The 16,885-nt window shown below is 47.1% G+C and overlaps 4 protein-coding genes across 4 annotated transcripts; 1 reads left to right on the top strand and 3 right to left on the bottom strand.

The window, feature by feature from the left end:
* Window positions 1–1,815: 1,815 nt before the first annotated feature.
* Window positions 1,816–2,280, bottom strand: N7483_001157 (uncharacterized protein; the record flags this gene model as incomplete). Its single annotated transcript, XM_057084595.1, has 2 exons — window positions 1,816–2,141; window positions 2,199–2,280. 2 exons carry the CDS (start codon window positions 2,278–2,280, stop codon window positions 1,816–1,818), a joined length of 408 nt encoding a protein of 135 aa, XP_056950744.1.
* A 1,709-nt stretch (window positions 2,281–3,989) lies between these two features.
* On the bottom strand, window positions 3,990–6,500 carry N7483_001156 (ChAPs family protein; the record flags this gene model as incomplete). The annotated part of the gene is made up of 7 exons (XM_057084594.1): window positions 3,990–4,157; window positions 4,215–4,589; window positions 4,655–5,613; window positions 5,669–5,949; window positions 6,004–6,128; window positions 6,205–6,334; window positions 6,478–6,500. The coding sequence occupies 7 exons, from the start codon at window positions 6,498–6,500 to the stop codon at window positions 3,990–3,992; spliced, it is 2,061 nt and encodes a 686-aa protein (XP_056950743.1).
* A 376-nt stretch (window positions 6,501–6,876) lies between these two features.
* hir3 (putative transcriptional corepressor of histone genes (Hir3)) lies at window positions 6,877–13,131 on the top strand (the record flags this gene model as incomplete). The annotated part of the gene is made up of 4 exons (XM_057084593.1): window positions 6,877–9,506; window positions 9,562–11,232; window positions 11,287–11,509; window positions 11,560–13,131. 4 exons carry the CDS (start codon window positions 6,877–6,879, stop codon window positions 13,129–13,131), a joined length of 6,096 nt encoding a protein of 2,031 aa, XP_056950742.1.
* A 558-nt stretch (window positions 13,132–13,689) lies between these two features.
* N7483_001154 (uncharacterized protein) lies at window positions 13,690–16,403 on the bottom strand (the record flags this gene model as incomplete). Its single annotated transcript, XM_057084592.1, has 6 exons — window positions 13,690–14,018; window positions 14,081–14,141; window positions 14,198–14,722; window positions 14,775–14,902; window positions 14,950–16,006; window positions 16,056–16,403. The coding sequence occupies 6 exons, from the start codon at window positions 16,401–16,403 to the stop codon at window positions 13,690–13,692; spliced, it is 2,448 nt and encodes an 815-aa protein (XP_056950741.1).
* Between the last annotated feature and the right edge of the window lie 482 nt (window positions 16,404–16,885).

The raw sequence follows: 16,885 nt of genomic DNA, 5'->3' as shown, positions 1-16,885 counted from the left end.
CCCGGGGATACTAGTAGATATTTCATATCAATCGGTGCAAATTCTAGCACTTTGAAGGTAGTATGAACTACTAGTATACATGCTGCTCAATTTAATCTATAGATGAATGCTTTCTATACTCCCTATGTTACTAGGACACATAGGTATGCATTGACTGTTGAATCATTGGGCTACTATTTGTACTGCCTATGCGGTATATAGGTATTGATGGTTAGGTACTTCGGAATTCACATCAAGTTGCTCCAATATTCTAGGTTGAAAGTGACTTCCAGGGCTCTTAACCTGGAACCATGCCAAGTAGACGAGGAGAATATTCTATGGTTTGTACCGAATTCTGGTCGCTGACTAACACAGATCGCGCTGGTGGTCTAGTGGTTAGGTGAGAATTTCCGACTTCAGCATATTACAAGAATTTCAGCTAATAAATTATTCAGGATTGCTCTCTTCCAAGTGATGTTAAGAGCAGGGGGGGGTTCGATTCCCTCCCAGCGCATCTTTTTTTTGTCCTCTTTTTTTTTGAAAAAAAAAACTTTCTACAATATGATTCTTTTACACACTATTTTTGAAATGATTTCGAACTCTCGGATTTTGGAGTCATTCAATGTTGCGAAAGCTGGGAATCGAGGTACATTTGGGCCTCTGGATGCTCATGATTGTAGCTTGATAAGTACTTGTTATGATCCTTTCCGCATTAAGCCGCGCTGGTGGTCTAGTGGTTAGGTAAGAATTTATCCGCTTCCGAGTTCAAATCAACGGAACACTAACAATTTAAACAGGATTGCTCTCTTCCAAGTGATGTCAAGAGCAGGGGGGGGGTTCGATTCCCTCCCAGCGCAACTTCTTTTTTGTCTATTATTTTTTGGGCTTTTGTCTCAACTTTGATCTACGTCTTTAATTAATTAAGGGAAATCCGTGTTTTTTTTCCTGTTTAATTTCATTTGTATTTACCTACTACTACTAGTAATCCCCAGGTGAAATTAGGTATCAACATTAAAATGGCGATGATTTCCAAGTTACATGAAGAATATATATACTACTACTAGTTACTGCCAGTGGGTAGGTCACCCGTGGACTCTACCTGCACATGTTGACAAGAAATACATACATAGTATGTACTACATATCCATCGCAGGTGCATCATGATATTGGGACTTTAAGTTCCACCTGGGCAACTTCCAAGGTTGAAGGTTACTATGGTTAAACAGCACGTTGACCTCGGGAAGCTTCAAATGTTGAATTATCGAGGGAAAAGAGCCTTGGAGTTGATACTATGTATGAGGCTTTGAGTATATTTCCCTATCTCTCTGACTCGCCCGGTGGGGACCCATGTGCAGAAGATCGGATCGTCACGGTGGATGATGGATGTTTGATTGAGACTGGTACTAGTCGAAAACCTTGGAAGAACCATAGAAAAAAAAACTGTCATTTAAACCCTCAATTCCAAGGTTAGAATACCGAGGATCCGTGGAAATCTGGAGGGAATGATGATGGAGTGCCTACTAGTAAGTGCCAGTGTGTGGGGCGAGGAGTGAGGAAGACTTGAAGGTTCCAAGGTTGTGTCCAGATTGAGAATGAAGTCTTACATAAAGCTGAATACAAGACCACATGCAAGTGCGACTCCCAAACCCTTGAATAGGTAACATTTGAAGTTAAAGCTACGCGGTGTGAATTGGTTCTACTTTCACAATGTGATATGATCAAAACATAGATAAAAGATAAAAAAGATGCTTTATTCAATCCAGGCTATAAACAAAGAAACTAGCACATTCACTCATATAAAAATTGCACAGAGGACAATTGATAAGGTTGTGTCATCTAGTAGAGGATGACAGCATCGACACCAGGGGCAGCAGCGGCGAGACCACCCTTGAGGCGGGCCATGACCTCAGCACCACCCTCGGGGGTGATGGCAGGAGCAGGCTTGCTGATGTCGAACTTGAGCCAGGGAACGGCAGAGACAGAGGCGGAGGCAGCGCGGACAGTCTCGAAGTCAGCATCGCTGAAGGGACCGGCAACGATGACGGCGGCAACACCGTTACCGTAGTTCTTGGAGCCCAGAGCGCTGGGAGGAACGGGAGCACCGCTCAGAAGGGCGGGGATTTCAGCAACGGCGGACTCGACGTTGTCAACAACGTGGATGACTGTATCTCAATTAGTTGCTGGGTTATCATAAGGATCTGCAATGTTGAACTACTTACCATCCCACTCAGGCTGGAGGTGGACAACAGCAGCGGCGGCGAGTTCCTCGCGGGGGCCAATGACAATAACAGGAGCAGACATTTTGTATAGATTGGAGGAATGAAAACCGAAAAGTTTTTTGTGGATTGATTGATTGTTTGTGAGGAAGATTGGATTGATGGTGGATGATGAAGAGAGATTTGCTGGTCGATGAGCCTGGCTTTATAGTTTTTCTTGAAGTCTTGCAAGGTTCCAAGATACTATTGATCACTTGTCTATATCTGGAATATCAAAAATGGTATCCTCCATTGATCCTTCACTAATCCGTTTCTGCAAGTCATCTCGGGGGCCAACCTCAATGTTCGATTTCTGGCCCCGTCCTCCAAGGCTCTAAGCCAGCTTATGGTTTTGAAGTGGTTGCTAGTTGCTAGGCGGCTTACCAGAGCCAATTGAGTAGAAAACTAATGAAATTTAATTTTTTATTTATGAACGCACAATCCTACTATGTATTGACCTCAGTTTTCTAGTTACTAGAAGACTACCATCTAGGTACTAAGTTTTGTTGGTTCATTATACATGGATGCTGTTTAGTTAGCATTTGAAGTAAATAAACATGCGCAGAATATCCCCACAGCCCTGGAGATTATATCCGTATTGCGTGATTAATGGACCCAACTGGCTCCATTCTAGTTAATTCCTTTCTAAATGCTTCTTTCATCTGCCTGCAGATGTCGCATTTCATCGCATAACTTGTCTTGGCACGCTAAAGCTGCAGAAACATGCCGCTTAATGGCCAAGCTGCTAGCACTAGCATATGTGCAGTAAGAAATGGGGGCCATATTACTGAAGCAAAGAGGATCCTGAAAGGCCAAGTAAGCCATAAGCTCATCAGATGTTGACACTTACAATCACTGATATGCTGAATCTCATATGAGATGAGCTAAAGAGGTTAAAACTTACACTGACATCATGGCCCCCAATGCCAACTTTGGTCATGTTTCTCTTTCTATACACATTCGCCGGATATCGCCCCCAGAAGAACCCCATAAGCCAGCCCCCTCACTAAACCCCACTTGTCCCATTTCTTGTCATTCTACACTATCCTCAGGCCGTCTTTGGTATGGTTCTATTGATTCTATCGCCATGTAACTTTCCTTTTACGTAAATTAGAGCTGCATAGTGGATTGTCACATTTGATCTAGCCTATTTAATCACATACTTAATTGGGTAGTTTCTTTCGTCTGCAGAATTCGTATAGCCTCATTGAGATTACGTTGGAATCAGCCCGGGTGAGCTTGATGAGATCCTTCTTAATTCAGACTAGTAAGTTGTATCCTTCGAGGGATTCATAGCATGATTCCCCTCAAGTGCTCCTTCTAACTGACCTTGGGGGCCTCCTGTACGGACGTTGTGACCTGAGGATTCAGACGTTACCTCCGAGTTCATGCACCTCGAGGAACTATTTCTTTTTGTGGCAGTTGACGTGCTCAGCGCCTGTGACACCATCCTTGTCATGTAATCTCAATGGTGAACTCAGGTTGTCACCTGAGCTATTTGCAATAAAATGAACAAATTGTGAGAAAATAATACCCTATTTACCATCTAAGATACACCGCGGCAGTTTAATTGACAGGAAAAAAAATGGGAAGGAAAATGAGATAAATTACCTAGGCATCAAGAAACAGGCCTCATGAATGATAATCATTACCGCTGCAAGCGTCCCTTTATCTTACCCCCCCCCCACAGAAATATGGCTTCAGAAAAGCCTCGGCCCAGCCTAATCGGATAAACAATATTTGCTAACAAAACCTTTAAGTATCACTACCGCTGCTGCGGAATGTGGCACACAGCTGACAGTACTGGTGTGTAAGATCCAGGACGGGCTGGGGCAAGTTGGTGGCTTGCACGATGCTGCGAACCTTGACGGCGCCCTCGTCCTCAATCAGCTTACGCACTAAGAACAACAGCTCCGGAGAGAACTATTCAGGTTAGCATGTGAAAACAAGGTTGGTGGATTTTGGGGATAGGATTCTTACCTCGGAGTACCAGCGGTATTGCCATGCGATGAGACGGATCAGTGCACCCAACATCCCCCGAGTGTCATTCCGCTTCTCGTACAGCTTCAGCAGACCACGCATGGCCTTGGGTGAGAATCGAGTTGCCAGACAGTTCTGGTACGCTTCGATGCCCTCGTCGAAGTGGTGAAGTCTTTCCGCCAGCTCACCAAGAATCTCCCACTCAGTGGGGGACTTTTTGTACTCCATTGCCTGTTGACGGAACTGAGCCATCTCTGTGCGCCAGATAGTATAGATGCGAAGGTCCTCGTACAGGACCATGAAAAGGTTGTCTAGCCATCGCTCACAAAGGCGCTTGTTGCGGAATTGGGTGTATGCGGTGTGTGATGGGTCAGACTGTACAGTGAAAAAAGAATTAGCACACGCATGGTCATTTTTCTTATGTGGATGGGGAAGCATACATCTTCATTGCCGGACTTAACCACCTCCGACGCAACTGTTTGTTCGGGTCGCTCAATAGAGCTCTCGGCATCTGCAGCGTTGGAGTCGCCATTGACAGCAGCTGAATTTGCGGAATTTTCTGGACCAGGACCAGTGACAGAGCCTGAGTCCTCTTCCTCGTCCTCTCCGGTGCTACTGGAACCGTGACCGTTCAACTCTGCCTCAAGTGACTGTGCAGGTTTCGGCACATGATGACGCTCGACGCGGTACTCCTCCTCCATGACGAAAACCTCACTTCGTACCCTCAACAGTTGATCCCATCCAATTGCAGCAGCAATCTTTGTTAAAAGGTTGTAGGCTTTCAAGAATGTTCCCTGATAACCGGCAGCGTGCAATTTTCGTAGAGATGGATGTATGAAGTCATGGGGGTCGCCCTGCTTGGGCTGGCCTTCATCGATTTCGTCGAGTATGCTCTCCGAGAGGATTGGAAGCATAATGCGGGATGGCTGTGGCATGCGTGGGGTATCCTTATCTTGGTATGTAAACATGGGGCAAGAGTTGAGAGTGAGAAGGGCTAAGTCCCATCGTTCCAGTCCGACATATACTTCAGCAAGACGGGCCCAGGTGGTGAACTCGCTCGGCGCAGCAGTCACTGCCCGCTTAGCACACTCCAAGGCCATTTCTCCTTCGCCCTTAGTCTGACAGAATGAAGCCTGGCAATCAAGCAGAGCATAGTCCATTGGGACATCCTGCAAAGCGTCGTACATCAACCGTACAGCCTGAACTTCCTCATCGGCCATCAATTGTACTCGGGCCAACAGGGATGAAACCTCCACATCTCGTGTGCGCAGCTTCTCGAAAAGATTGATACCAGATGTGTAGCGGCCGGTTGTGTGAATGTACTTGAGGATTCCGGAAGTGAGATGATTGCTCACAGTGTTTGGAACTTGGGTTTCGGGATCGGAGCTGAGTTGGCGTCCTGTCGCATTGTTAGTAACTAGCACAGTTTCTGATAGTGTGAATTATAAGCATACCCAAGAAAAACAATCTCTCAGCAGCATCCAAGAACTTATGCTCCATTTCTGTGTTGGTAATTGGGTTGAAGCGTCGAACACCGACAATCTTCTTGATTTGGTCTCCACATCCATCATCAGCGTACAGATAAGCTCTAAGAACAGCGCAGAGGAAAGTCTCCAGCCATAAAGCTTCCGTAGCAACGCGCTTGTCTCCGCGCTCATCGATACAGTAAGCCTCTAAGCTTCCAGGAATCTTAACTTCGACTCGCATGTCCAGGTGAGAGAACGCATTGTAGCAACTATGTGAGCTGTCAGGGTCACGATCGGAAACACTAGAGATTATTGTTTCTCACCAGTAGATTCCTGAAACCACCTTGTGCGTCTTATCGAGGGGAGAGAACGTGAGGGTGTTGACATAGGCGGCAAGACTGGCTGACGAAGAGGCATCGATACCAGTAACGTGGTGATATACACCAGTCTAGAAAGCAAATAAGTGGATTATCAGCTAGGTTCTGGTTCCAATTGTGCAGCATATATGAAATCTTTATACTAACCTGGCGAGTGGAGTTGGCCTTTGGCTGCTTCACCAAATATACCAAGTCTGGAGGCCCCAGCTCCCGCAAGTTCTGCAATGACTCGGTACGCGCATCAACGGCAATATAGATCTCCTCCTCCTCGTGAATCCTATTGCAAGTTCTTTCGTATTAGCCACACATTCAAAAACTTGCGCAGCATCCCATCCCTTGCCGTTCAGAGACAATGGCTATGCGCATGCGATGCGATCCCCGGAAACTCGGAACACGTAAACCGGGGGAACAGGAGCATACTCAGGGACAGCGGGCGCAACCATCGCGCCGGCCAAAAAGACGCAGCAGTCTCAACTATGAGTTTCGTAAAGAGAGCTAGGAGAATTGAGCGACGTTTTTTTTTTAAAAAAAGTAGAGGCCAAATGAATAATGTATTCGAGGATGGAGAGGGGTGATTGACTACACAAACAGTCCGAAAGAGATTCAGGCCATAAGGCACTAAAGGCGGAGAGAGCGCTATTGCCTGATATGGAATCACGCGTGGAACTCGTGTTTGGCGTCGGCGATTCTTATCAGTTTCATTTCCTCCTACTTTGATAACTTACCTCGAGAGATGTGGATAAAGTACGGCAATGCTATCCTTGCTACTTGACCTTTCTTCATTCTCTCCCTGATCACCCTGCGTGGAAAGCTACAACCATGGCAAGCTGGGTCTCATTGAATGTGGAGCCAGACGATATCATTGAGGATGAGGTTGACGATACCAAGGAGCTTCAAATCGAAGAAGCGCTGAAGCTCTACCAAACCGCCCTTAAGCTTCATTCGCAAGGTCCTGAGTTCTATACCCAAGCAGCAGAAGCCTACGAATCTCTTCTTAGCTCGGAGATCTTCAAATACCCCGAATCGATTTCGGACTTCAAACGAGCTGCGGAATCAGATGCGCAAGTAGCGAACGTTGCTGATGAAGAATCTGCCGATACAAGTACGGAATTCAACGTCAACGACTCCACCTCCAGCCTTTTTCAGACTCTCTACCTATCCTACAAGAACTACGGAAAATACCTCCTCGATTCAGTACACGAAACGATCCGAACCGCTGCGCAAGACCCCGAGACAGTACAGAAAACATTTCAGGCTTCTAGACAAGCTTTGGGATCGTTTGCAGATGCTTTGGAACGAGATGACACGGATCTCAATCTATGGAGACAAAGCGCGAGGCTTAGCAGTGCTCTGAAAAGTTATCGGTTGAATCGATTCTGTCTCGAGAGTGTACTTGCCGACGATGACAATCGCCTTGAGATACGACCGGAACTGCTTGGATTGGAAGAGATCTTTTCGGAGGACCGTTTGCGAGCCACCCTGACTTCGCTATTTGACGGTCTGTCTGCGTCACAAGTGCCCGTCAAGAAGACAAAAAAAGCTCTTGCCAAATATCTCAAGCAGCATGAAGATCCGTACCCATATCTCCCAGATCTTCCGACTGAGATTGGCTCATTGAGTTCCTCTAAAGGTCCTCTTGCTTTGTCCACCTCTCGCCGCCGGGAGATCGCGCCCTCTGACGCTACCTGGGATTTAATAGGAAAAGCCATTCTCCAAGCGCTGGATGATGAGGAAGCAGCTCCTATGGGTGATGCCCCAAGTCGATCGTTCTATGTAACTCTTCCAACCAGGGAATCTGAGCTACTAGATACTGTATCTGTCAAAATGGAGGGCATTGAAGATGACCCCAAGAACAAAACTGAGGAAAGCAAGACAGAGAATGGCGATATCGATATGTTGGATGAGGCCGAGTCGCTCAAAGAGGCCAATCAAGTCGATGAGCCCAAAGAACTACCTGAAGACGCGCCCCAAGAGCCGGCAGAAACCACAGAAATAACAGAACCTACAGAGGAACAGTCTTCTTTTGACCAAAACGCAGAAAAACAACTCATGGAGTCATTGGAAGGTCATTCTGTTCCAGCTGAGCAACAACTTGGTGAAGAAGAGCCAGAAAAAGAACATTCAGAGCCCAAATCACCAATCGGCGCACGCAAGAGATCATCTGCATCAGCGGCAAATGATGATCCTCCAGAAGGAGGACGCATGAAGAGCCGAAGAACACGGGCCCGTGAATCCAATGCCGATGCGCTTGTGCAGCCTGAAGAAGTTGCCTTTGATCAAGAGAAATACTACGAGGATCGTCTTGAAATTTTCGTCAATGCAGATCAATGGATGTTCAATACTCTCGGATCCTCGTTCAGCAAAGCTGGCGTTCCTGTTCTTGGAACCATCGAAGATCTCAGGGAAAAAGTGGCTACTTTAAACGAACTTGACGAGGTACCGCAGGACCCCAAGACTAGATTGTTCCAGGATATGCGTGGCATTATCAAACATTGGAATGATGAAAAATCTCGATTGATGCAACAAAAAGATGATCCTTCGTTGAAGGGCTTATCAGGATCGAACAAGTCTGGATTAGCCGTGTTTCTTGAACATTCCAGGAAGACAGCCCGAAGACAACCCGTTCACGAGCAGCTGCCATCCGGAGAGGAGATTTACAGCTTTGCGGAAACTATCAACAACGCCAATTACATGCATCCCCATGATGTGTCGTTCGAATGGCTCAGACGTCTGCTCATGCCACAGTTTGGTGAACACGTCTCGGAATTCATGGCAATGAAATCTGCGTATACAAGTTTTTTGTGGCCCCAGGAAGTCAAGAAGGTCGCTGTAGATCTTTTACTCCGTGAGGATGCATACGTGCTTGCCAGATTATGTGAAAATGTGACAGGTCTGGAGCGTCGAGTCCTTGGATCAGACTCTGAAAATGAATTCAAATATGATACCAAGGACTTTGCGGATGTGGAAATGATTCAAGCCATCTACGAGATACAGTTGGATATATTTTCCTCTGTTGAGAGTCTTAGCAATGAGGCAGGCCAACAAAACACACTTTCGCAGCGTGACCGATTGACGCGATGGGCTATGCTAGCCCGGACCTCTTTGGAACTCTGCATAGCGTACTGTCCGTCCGAGAAGTGCCGACAGAATATCGCATTTCGTCATTTGTGGACATCGACATTTCATCTCAATCTTGCCGGAGAAGCTGATCGTGATCACATCCTGTTGTGTCTTCAGGATTTGAAGCAAACGTTTCAATCTATCAACGACCCTATAATCAGACTCATCAATAATTCTATCATGGCCGAACTCTCTATTGCCACCATTGATCAAGAAGCGCTCAAACTCAAATGCATGGATTTCTTCGCCCAGGTATTCAAGGCAGACGACGAAGATCCAATCTCAATGATAGAAGCTATTGAGCCAATCCTTGAGCCTTCATCAGCGCAGTATGTGGGAGATTCCGAGAATGATGTAGTAGTGACTCCATCAAATTCGAGCGAGATGGCATCTTTCCTTGACCGAGGAGATGCCACATTACGACTCTTCCTCTGGCGAAAACTTCAAGATGCGTATCAGAGCATCGATTACCCCCCCGAAGGTGGTTTCATGTCATTTGCGAAGTATCGAGACGGTCATGCGTGAGCTTGAAGACGTGAAGCACCTGCAGGAGGCGAGTGGTATTCGTGAAGTTTCTTTGCTGGGTTGTCTTAAAACTCTGGATGGAATTATGGGCAAACTTATCCCCCTGGTGCTGCAACAACCTGACAATGATAAATCTTACGAATGCTTAGATATGGATCATTTGCAATCGTCCATATCTGCCGTCGCTAGGTTAACTCGGATTCTGCACAGTTTCGTCCTTTACGAGGATGCGGTCCGGGTCGGTCAAATTTCTGGACGTGATCTTCGTGGAGGCCTGGCAAAAACTCTTGAGAACTTCAAAGACAGAATGCGAGAAATGTATGTACGGTGCTGGATTTTGCTCTATACCCTTTTCAACGAAGCAGTATCCCAGAACAAAGCCGCTTCGAATACCTCAAACATCTCCAATAAGCCATCGGAAGATCATATCCATATTCTTCGCTCTGTGCATCATGCGCTGGGGGTTCGGTCCATGTGCCGCTATTCACAAAAACGATTCTTGAAGCTCCTGAAGTCCGAGTTACTTGATCTTGAGACTAAGGGTGATTACGAATTCGATATCTGCCAAGTGCTCTTCGATCTTTATGGTATCAAGTTCTCCACTTCCTCTGTTGACGGCACTACTGATCATGGATGTTCTCCTGAGAAACTGGATCGTCATACAGCTACCATGATGATCGACTTTGTTATGAGACAAGCAAACAAAATGAACATGAAAGACCTGTCCAAATCAGAGCTTAAGATGACCATTGAAAAAATGCAGCTTGCAATCGGTCCAGTGAAACCTCCTGCGCCACTTGGCTCAGTGAAAGCTTCTTCGCAATCACCGCAACTAAGCCTCAACAGGCGCGTTTTCAGCGCATACATCAAGGCCCCGATCAACCCCTCCCACCTTCTTCGAGCCATACAGGGAGTAACAGAACTTTCTATGCATCCAGTACCTGGAGAGAACGCCAAGATTGCCGCCAAGGGGTGGTATTTCCTCCTTGGTCATGCTACTCTGACGAAGTTCCGAGCTCAAAAACGCCTAAGTCCTGGATCGATCTCAGAGCTAGAAGATGCCATAACCTTCTTTCGACAAGATTTGGATAATGGAACTGGTAGATGGGAGACTTGGTACCGGCTAGCACAGGCCTATGACACAAAACTGGAGGAAGAGATTACATGGGGTGCAGACAAGATTAACAACAGCCGTACGGAACAGGAACTGGCTGCGACACAGAGATATGCAATCCATTGTTATGCAATGGCCGTTTCGGTGGCTGCCAACACTGCTGAGCCTACAGTAGAGACACGAAGTTTACTGTCTGATCTCTATACGGACTTTGGAATTCGCCTCTATGCTTCTTCTCGGGATCCACTCTCAATGGCTGCCTTCTCGTTGGAAGATTTCTCTCGACATTTCAGCAGCCAGGAAAGTCAACAGATGTATAAGGCACAGCCTTTCAAAGAAATGTCACGCTACTCTGTTTGGAATTTTGCCAGCAATCTTCTCAGGAAAGCAACCAATGAGAAGCCAAAGCATTGGATGTCAGTACTCAATTTCTATGAATTAGTGTGTTACCCGTGCTAATTGTGAACTAGAACCCACTACTTCCTCGGGAAGAGCTTGTGGAAGATGTTTAACTGCGATGACTCATTGCGTACAACCTCGAAACCTGTTGAAGTCCAAGATGTGCTAGATGCATTCCGTAACGCCATTTCAGCCCTTCCGCAACGCAGGGATTCGCGGGCTGATCCCATTTTCGAGCCTCACTTCAAGCTCTTGTCGATCGTTCACAGATTAGTTCTTGGAGAACATTTGACAGTAAGTATCATCCTCTCCTTTCTATGTGTTCTTTTCACTAAAATAATTAGCCTTCGGAGGGAAGTAAAATCCTCACCATCACTCCTTGGGCCCGCAAGGTGGATACGCCCGAAAATATGGACGCTTGGAAGCCTTACATCCTTGAAGTCATCAAGAAATTCAAGAGCGCCGATAAGTCGAACTGGCATCATCGGATGAGCGCCAAGGCTGCACATATTATCTATGATGATGACAAGAACGCGACGACAGCTGCAGCTGCAAAACATGAAATGTCCCAGATCTTCACAAAAACACTCACGATTCAAGTATGGCGGCCTGAATTCGAAAGGCCCGGTAGACATTTTGTGTACACGACGCGCTACGTCTATTTCTTTGTCAATTTGCTTGACCAGCTGGATGATCGTGCTAGCTTGGACCAATTGCTCCGCCGCGTCAGAAAGAAGCAAGGCGATTTCATCAACCATTCAAAGCTTTGGGAAGATGTTTGCTTGACCTTCGCCAAGATGATTCGGAGAGCTGCTCAAATCAACGAAGGCCACGAAGAAACTGTGTTCAAACCAATTGGCTGGGAAGAATTCTCTTCGAAGACAGCCCGACTGGAAAGCTTGAATGCTTTAGTACCAGAAAGCCAGGCTATTCTGGAGCTGATCCGGGACGCTCTGGAGTTGAAGAAACTCAACAACAACTTGATGAAGGTTACCATGTTTGAAGATCTCATCGCAGATCTCTACTCTCGGGTTTATGAGGTTAACATGCCTCTGCTTGTGGAGCAAGTGACTGAGGAGAACAAAGAAAAGATGAAGGTTGATCACCTTCTCATGACAGGCGACACAAACACCGAGGCCTCGACACCCGCTGCCTCGCTCCCAGCATCAGACACCCCTGCTCCCCGCGGTCGTACCAAGGGTATCGCTCGCCGGGACATTCAAAAGCGAGCCGATACTATTGTGAATCTGAAATTGGCACCCCGAACTGCGACGAGCAAGCTGACGTCTACCGGGGATGGTGAACAAGCAACGCCAACCCGACGGGGCTCCAATGCGGCAGCTTCTTCAGGCCCTACTTCTATTGCTGGAAAGCACGAGGCTGCGGCAGGACTTGACAGTGGAGCTCATGGTGCAGACCTCAATGCTCATCGTGATAGTGGTGATGAAACCGAGATGACCGATATTGATGAATCGAGACTCGATATCACCTCCTCCGAACGCAAGCCAAAGCTTTTCTCTAAACTGCGTGAGGAAGTGGGTGATACCGAAGATGATGGTGGAAGTGGAGATGAAGAGAATGAGGAAAATGAGGAGAATGAAGAAGTGGAGGGGGACGAGGATGAAGAAATCAATGAAAATGAGGGCGAAGGCGAGGACGAGGAGGAGGGTGAAGGAGATGCCGATGCCACTGAAGTTGAGACCGGTATCGAGGATACTCTAGATATCGACGATGCTGGAAATGACGACGAAGAGATGCAGGACGACGAGGGCGATGAAACAGTCATTGAGGATAGCAGGCTGGATGACCAAGATGATGAACATGAGGCTAAGGTCGATGAAGAGGATGACCCTGACAGGGCTACCCCCGGTGAGGACACTGAAAGACTGGACGCCATGGACACCATACCAGCTTAGCCTACTTGATCTTTCTTATTCTGCTTTATTTTTCTTGCGAGGGAAACTTTTTGGGGGCTTGGAGTTATGTCCTGCAAATGAGCACAGACCGGCGTTATGGAGATTTTATGGCTACATTTACATTGATACCAGCAATTGCTTTTGAGATTGCGTAATACTAGCATTTCCAATCCACGTTGACTCGAAAAATGATAAAATCTTGTCCCAGTATCGCACTGTAGCTAGACTCGGACTGTCCCTAGAAACTTTGAACTGGTATCATGAAGCAGCGGTTGTCTCTGTTCTAACGGCATAAACATTACTACTTTTAAGAAATAGTGCAGCATAAGATTCAGGATTAAAAGTCCGAGTCAGAAAATAACTAAAATTATTATGTTCAAACTTCAAATTAAAATAAACAAGTAGAAACCCAGAAGATATTATGCCCTGTTCCGCCAAATTTAGGAATTCAAAACGCCGAAGCCAAGTCTCCTTGCCCATGGGGTGTATCAAACAAATCCAGCAGTCCATAAAAAACAATTCATAACGGTCATGACAGGCGAAGCGAGCTCGCATTCTTCAAATATCCATTTCAGGACCCAAGTCCATCTTTCTGGTGCCCAGTTTTCTCATCTTTTTGCCTGGCGAGGATGGAGGAGGCGCAGGAGAGAACATGGTGTCTGTGAGGTTAAGTTGATTCATGCGCTGCAGAGCATTCTCGATGTCGCTTTCTCGGCCGAGGAGGTTGGATGACTGGCTGGGTGCAGCATTTTTGGCCCTAGGCTTCCGGGTGGGAGAATGCGAATGCATTTCACGCTCAAGAGCGGCGATACGGCGGCGAAGCTGCTCGTTTTCATTCTCAAGCTCTTCAGCTCTTTCATTTAAGGATGGTTCCGGGTCTTCGTAAACTAGCATGGATGATCAGTCCCGAACATGATGATTTGATTTGAAGTGAACAATATCAACTTACTGTTGAACCCACGAGAGACCAACTCAATTTTTCGATCAACGTGCTCATCATTGCGACCAGTCTGCATATCATTAGCATTGATGCTTGAGCATCTCCTCGATGTTGGTAGAAACTGACCTGGTCATCCCATGCACTTTGCCAGCGTCTACGTTCTGCCTCCATCATCTCATCCATCTCAGCCCAGCATTCCTCACGAACCTCTTGTTCGATATCAACACATCGCTCCTCGGCAGCTCTCAGTCTGATTTCCATTTCGGAGCGCATAATTTCTTCTTCGGCCAAACGGATAGCAAGGCCATGGCAATCACTCGTGAGCCGTGCAATCTCTGTGGTCGCCTGTTCCAGCTCTTCTGCAGATGCGTCATTGGGTGAAGTACGCCCACTAGTTGTTCGGTCTCGACCAGACGTGAAAGAATGAATAGACTCCGTAAGCGAAGGCATGCGCGGTACTGTGACTTCACGCGCTAATGCAGAGTACCGCAAGATCTGGGAGGTTGCATTGAAGTCACCGAGAGGATCGGCAGTGACAACCATGACAGCCTTCTGTGGATAATGACCTCGCGACATTTGGTTGGATGATGGGAAGGAGTTGGAAAATAGTAGTTCAGTGAGCTTGCACTGGCGGTAAGGAACAAGCGCAGTCTATATAATGTGAGTTGCGCACATATTTAAATATTGATTGGAGAAGCCCTACCTTGATGCCGTCTTGTAAGTTACTCTGCATTTGCAGACACTGACCCAGGTACATCAAACTTTCATTGATCTTTCCAGCCTCTACGAGAGTGGCACCAGCTGTCTTCGCGGTTCTTGCTCGTTCCGATCCTGCATTTATTAGCCAATAATCTTACATTCTTTCTCGAAAAACTCACCAGCTAAATCCACAACTGTGAGTGCGTTTCCCACCCAAGTGGTTTCTCCATATCGTTTGTTATGTGTGAGCTTCTTCACTTCGAGAGAGAAGAAGCCATGGCTTCGTGAGCTAACGCTGTTCGCTCCTGTGCCTGTAACTTTGCGCTCTGTCAACCCAACATCGAGAATAGACAGAGCTTCTTCATAAGTGCCACAGGCAATCTTACGGAGCCCCGCAACTACCTTCCGGTCAGGCGAGCCCTCAGTAGATTTGAACAATAATGGGCGTCGACGATCTTTCTGGTTATTTCCTCGAGACATCGTGTTGCCTGGGTTTATGGCGGGCGATAGAAGGTCGAAGATTCGGTCATTATAGACCTCGTACATAGAAACAAGCACCACATAATCGGCATCGGAATTGAGGTCAATAGCTAAGTGGCTCACGTCGGGAACTCGAGGCAGTGCGGTGGGACGGTCACGCGGTTGACGGCGAGGGAAGATCAATGCAGGGGTCGGCTCCTTAAAGACAATAAGTCGAGATTTAGCTAAACGAACTTCATGGGGATTGGGACGTGTGTAAGGAAGGGGATTGAAGGGGCCTGGATTCCTCTCCGGATGATCGGTCACTGAAGTGAGTCCGCTGGGCCAATCCGTGCGATTTTGAGTCGACGTTGGAATTGAGTCCGCCTTTGGTGGGCTTCCAGGGTTGATACAAGGTCTTGGAAGACCAGATCCAGGGGTAGTTGGACGCTTTACTGGCGATCCTGGGACATTGAGGATTATGGGGCTCCGTACCGTCAGTGGGGTTTGTGCGCGAGAGGGGCTCATAGGGGTTTGCGCTCTTGAATTGCGGCCGCCGTTCCCATTGGGTTCGCCATATACGGCCTCCAGAAACGTTTGGGCGGAAAATATTTGCGCTTCGGATGTATCAGACCCGGCGAGCGAGGCGAGCATCATGGGACTAATGCTGCCATCCTCCGTTTTCAGAGTTGGTCGCAGTGATCGGAAAATGACATCTAATGCCATTTGGGTCATTCCTCGTTGTGACTTGGATCCCAAAATGGTATGACTCTGCAACTATAAGTCTCAAATTGATCGACCCAAATGGGGGGGGGGATGCTCAAACCTTTCCGCTACCTGTCACTCCCAGTGTGGCCACCAATCCATCGCGACCTTCCTTGAGAACGCCTCGAATTAGGGATTCCATACCCGTGTCGTGGAATAAGTCCAACTGAGATGCGCTTTCCTCGAAAACTTTTGTAAAACCAAATCTCTCGATCGCACGCTTCCGCGAATCATTGGGAGGCTGTAGAGTGACATGAGTCGAGACAGGCGCGATAATCTCGGCGTCGTCCTGTGCCTCAGGAGGCTCGACAGCGAGGAAACGGTCGGATTCATTGTGTTTCTCGGCGAATGGGGGGCGAAGGCGGAGATAGACTTGAAATAATGACGGTTGGGGCTGTTTAGATGCCATATTGACGGTGTTCTGCAAGGTACCAGAACGTTGAGTTGTGGAGATGTGCAAAGAAATCGAGATCACATTCGATGTCCACAGATCTCCACCCGCGCTTTCCCGATGTGGAGGTGATGTGCGTTGTCACGGCAACCGTCTAAATTGTCATGTGATATTCACATCTCATTTTGAGCTTTTCAATATTTTATAGAATTTTATAGAATTATCGATAATCTACCTAGAGAAGGAAACTAGTAACTCATTCAAGGCTTATCATTAGAATCAAACACAGCCAGTACCTAGTGTAGTGGGGTACCCTGTCCCCTACTACACGTACCGTGCTAAGAATTACCGTTTGGTTACATCTCTGTTTTGTCATGTTTTCAGTCCCGTCTTTGTACGTACAAGAATGCCCGTCGTTATAGTCTAGAATACACACTCCTACACAACGTACATGTTGGTTGGTGTTATCCATTCATGCTAGCTGGATCGACCCGTGTATC

The sequence above is a fragment of the Penicillium malachiteum genome (assembly GCF_028827825.1).
Source record: "Penicillium malachiteum strain IBT 17515 chromosome Unknown utg000001l:1.0-8184562.0:1.0-8186909.0, whole genome shotgun sequence".
In the NCBI taxonomy this organism is placed as follows: domain Eukaryota; kingdom Fungi; phylum Ascomycota; class Eurotiomycetes; order Eurotiales; family Aspergillaceae; genus Penicillium; species Penicillium malachiteum.
This window is presented reverse-complemented; position numbering and strand designations above follow the sequence as displayed.